The sequence below is a fragment of the Ictalurus punctatus genome, chromosome 2, assembly GCF_001660625.3.
Source record: "Ictalurus punctatus breed USDA103 chromosome 2, Coco_2.0, whole genome shotgun sequence".
NCBI lineage: Eukaryota > Metazoa > Chordata > Actinopteri > Siluriformes > Ictaluridae > Ictalurus > Ictalurus punctatus.
Genome location: NC_030417.2, coordinates 5,156,631 through 5,161,141, shown reverse-complemented (window position 1 = coordinate 5,161,141; position 4,511 = coordinate 5,156,631). Strand labels below are relative to the sequence as shown.

At 37.7% G+C, this 4,511-nt stretch overlaps 1 protein-coding gene across 1 annotated transcript; it reads right to left on the bottom strand.

Moving 5' to 3' along the window:
* Positions 1–116: 116 nt before the first annotated feature.
* Positions 117–4,387, bottom strand: LOC124629015 (transcriptional protein SWT1-like). Its single transcript, XM_053686901.1, is given in 4 exon segments — positions 117–800; positions 911–988; positions 990–1,065; positions 2,395–4,387. Coding segments are annotated over 4 exon segments (372 nt in total). The 5' UTR covers positions 2,519–4,387; the 3' UTR covers positions 117–706.
* Positions 4,388–4,511: the final 124 nt, after the last annotated feature.

Genomic DNA, 4,511 nt, shown 5'->3' with positions numbered 1-4,511 from the left:
CTTGACTCCGCTCAGCAGAGCTTTACTGCACAGGTTCTTATCATTGCAATAAAATAATGGAAACGATGAAAGAAAAAGTCAAAAAAAAAAAAAAAAGAACCAAAAAACAGTTTAGAGTTAAACCTCAGGGTAATCTCAGTGGATAATCTCACCTTTGTACATTTGTACCTAAGAACTGCTGCTGCACTCATACTTAGATCAGACTATCCCAGGACTCTTCTTCATAATATGCTTCAGGACTGTTTGACTTTTTAGAATATAATGAATTATTACAGCACTATCCGATATCAGGGCTGCTATTTAAACATAAACAGAGCTAAATAAAACATTTGTGACGTCCCTTATTATTACTAAAGTTACACCAGATATGTTGTGTTAATACCTCAATCAAAACCATTTTATTTATTTATTTATTTATTTCTACGTATTCCATTAATAATTAAACATTAAACAGTTAATAACTCTCCCTCTCTCTCGCTCATTAAAAATGTAAATGCTCGTAACAGATTATTGTGTATTGTGACATTGTTTATTGTTAAAAGCACTATTCAAATATCCAAAGGTGTCCAGCAGGCCACTGTGAGCAAATCAGAAGATAAAAACAAGGTCTTTTGTTCAACGCGTGATTAGCAAACAATTCCAGATGTGACCCCCAAAGATGTCCTCCTAAAGATGCCTGAACAATTCTGAGTCTTGAACGTACGGCTTACGTGCACAGCATGATAGTGCCCCCTGGATACAACGTCTTGTACTGGAGACAGCACTGCAGCACCAGATCGTCATTATCCTCCACGTTCAGCCTGCCTGAAACTATGTTAACAAACAGCGCCATCACCTGGTGAGCTGCTGCAAGCATTCATACAAAGAACAAATGAAAAAACCCACAAAACACACAAAATCAGCAGCTCACAGGCAGCGTGAGACACTTGCTGCATGGACTGGCTCCTGGTTCTTCAGGGAGGTGTAGATGTAGTCCACAGCTGGCCTTTGACAGTTTCCTGCTTTTTAACGAGTCCAGCTCTTGTAGAACCACCCAGGGAACCAGCAGCGCCGGGAACCCCAGAGCTGCAGCACAGAAAGAGTTACTTAACCAGTTAAACCCGATCTCCTTGCTGTCAAAAATCAAATACTGTTTAAATCTGAATGATCAAGTTTACATATTTGTTTCTCTTTATATCAACAGTAGTCGTGTTGTAGTACTAGAGCGATGGAAAAACTGTCCAAAATGCAAAATAAAAATACACTAAACACTAAAACAGTTTTCTGCATTGAAAGGCTCACCAAATAAAAAAACCCACCCTGAACCAAGTATTCTAATTAATAAATATATAACTAGATTTTTTTTTTGTATTTGTCAAATATTACATTTGCAGATATGAGAAGTAACTCCAAGTATATCATCTTTCACTCTTCTTTATAGAGGATGTTGACAACCTACCCACCCACCCACGCACGTACTAACGCAGACATACTCACTGACCACTTTATTAGGAACATTTATGCTCATTCATGCAGGGATGCAATCAGCCAATCACGTGGCATCAGCAGAGTGCATCAAATCACACAGATAGAGGCCAAGAGCTTCATTTCATTCCAGTTCAAATTCCATCCACTGAAAGAGTTCTGATACACGTGCTTAAAAGCAAAGTGAATTCTCCTCATAATGGTGAGTTTTATTGGTTACTCGTCCAACAAGTGTGCGGACTAGGATGCTTGAGAAAAACAAGATCTGTCGTACAATCTGTAATTCCAATTTCAGATCTTTTTAGAATAATATTTAGAATTAATAAATGGCGCCATCTTGTGGCCGTTTTGAGATTGCGAGCAGGACCGTGATTGCAGCACTAAATCTGAGGGGAGACGATTCAACAACGACATGCACAGGTAAAGTATACTTGCTTTAATTAACTGATGAACTTTATTTAACATAACAGCCATTAATGCACAAACGAGATGTGTTACATAAACGCTTGCTATGTAGTTTAGGAAATAGAGACGAACTCACAGAATCATGTAATCTGTTTAACTCATCAAAGCTTTTTTTTAAATTATTATTATTATTTTTTTTAAAAAGACACTTTAGTAACAGTGCACTTTATTTTTTGCACACTTATAGACCATTTTATTTATTCGTGTATAAATAAGAGTTGTTTTATTTTGTATGCAAGGAGGAAGTGAAATTGACAAAATTATTATAAATAAAACGGTTTGTTCAGTTCAGTGGTGGTGTTATCTTTGTGTCAAAAACAGAAGTAAAACAGTAAATAAATATCGGTTCTGGATATACGTTATTGGGCACGTAAATATGCAAATAATCGGGATCGGTTATAAAAAAAAAAAATCAATCTCTAAAATGATCTCTCATACTTGAGCATGTGACCACTGTCCTCCTACCTCCAAGTCCATGGGATCTAATCCTCTTCACAAAGTCCAGGTGGCTGAGGAGAACATTGGTGTCGAGCACAATGAGGAGGTCCTGCTGCTGCTTCTGACCTTGAGATGTCACGCACAAAAACATACACAAAACAGCAAAGCGCTAGCCTACATGGACACATCTTGATTTGATCTAATAGTTTGTGCATGCAAGTACAATAGAGTCCAGTAGAGTTTGGTATGCTCAAACATAGTCATACACACACATTTTTACTCATATTTTCCTTATTATATCAGGTGCAAGCATTCACTGATTCTCAAGAAGGCAACACGATACATTAAGAGCCAGGGGGGTGTAAACTTTTGAACAGGATGATCTGTGTAAATTATTATTATTATTACATATTATCCTGCAGGTTATTAGTAGGTGGAAGGAAAACCGGAGAACCTGCAGACATGGAAAGAACCTGCGTCACTCCACACAGACAGTAACCTGAGCTCAGAATCAAACCAGTGACCCTGGAGGCAGTGCTACCCCATACACACCATACATACCCCACAGCAACACAAACTACTCTCTCTAACTGTACACGCAGGTGTACAAACAAGGTAGGTATCATAAATAATAAAGTGGTAAGTGAGTGTACAGAGTGTGACCGCTGTGCTGTGAGTGGTCCGTCATCTCTGATCACCGGTGGTTCCTTTCTACTGATGGACAAGAAGAAGGTGGCTAACAAACTGTGTACAGCAAAACAGTATAAAGATTCAGGATGGTATACGTACAAAAGTGATTATATGTATCTAATAAATAAAATGTGTAGCTTCAATAGGAAGCTTTTGATAGCAATAAGATGTTGGGTAAATAATAGAGGTTATAAAGTAATATTATAAGTTTGCTAGGATGTTTTTTTCTGTATTGGCATAACGTCCTCTGGATGAATGAATAAACCTGAATGGACTACATGTTTATCAGCTTTCTATCATTATAAGGTTTGATCTGGGTTAAGAATGAATGAAAGTTAGATTAGACTAATACTAAGGTCACTAGTTTGCTTCCTTACTAACCTCTTACTCCTTACTAACTCATTTTAACTGTGTTGCTAACTCGGTGCCTTCATTTTTATTTTATTTTTTAATTTTTTTTGCCATTATGTCTAACTAACATTAATTCTTCAAACAGAGCTCATAATTTCACCAAACCTTTAAACTTTAAGCTCTTGTTGTGTCACTGGGATATTAAACTGAGAGAAAATGTCACTTGCCGGAGTTTGACAGACTGGACAGAGTATCTCGCTGCTTCAAATTCAGACATGTTTTTATTTTTTATTCCACTTTAGGATTAGGATGTAACCCGAACAGCCAATCGGAGCGCAGAAATGGGTCGGTGTTAACCAATCACAGCGCTGGAGGCGGGATTCATCGGAATATGGGTAGAAATGTAAATAACCGCTCTCGTATTCAAGATTGTGATTGGGTAACTCTGATATCACGTATGAAGCATGGAGGCTTTAGATTGGCTAGTTTTGCTCTGATGGTGAAACACACAGGATTGTGATTGGATGCATTATTTATTTATTTATTTCGCGAGCAGGTTGTTATCAGTTGAGTTCACAGGGCGCAGGGATGATGTTGTTTGTACCGGAATCCGGAAGTTAGCATCACACTGGTTCCCGCGACAAAAACCTAATAGGATTTTCCCATAGGCTTTTGGATTATCGCAAAACAAAAAAAAAGCTCTGTGATCAACAAAAGTGAACAATACTAACACGTTTTGTCCATCAAGATAATTTTCACAAATAAACAACTTTTGTGAAGTTTGAAGCCTAAATACAATCTCCAGAAATACAATGCTAACCGTATGCAATAAACGAACTACACCACAGTCGCTCGACTTCAACGACCCCATCACCAAGCTTCCGACAACTTTTCCAAACTTGATTTAAAAACATTTTCCGTAATACAGATTTACTCTGTGGATGAATCTTCATCCACATATTTTTTGGAATTGTGCACAACAAACCTGAACCAGTTTATCTGCAAAGTTTTTTCCTGTTCCGCGTGATGACGTTTAATGTCCCCGACAACGTCTGTAGTCCCATTTAGCAACCACCTTTTCCAAATACACGTAAAAGCTTAAA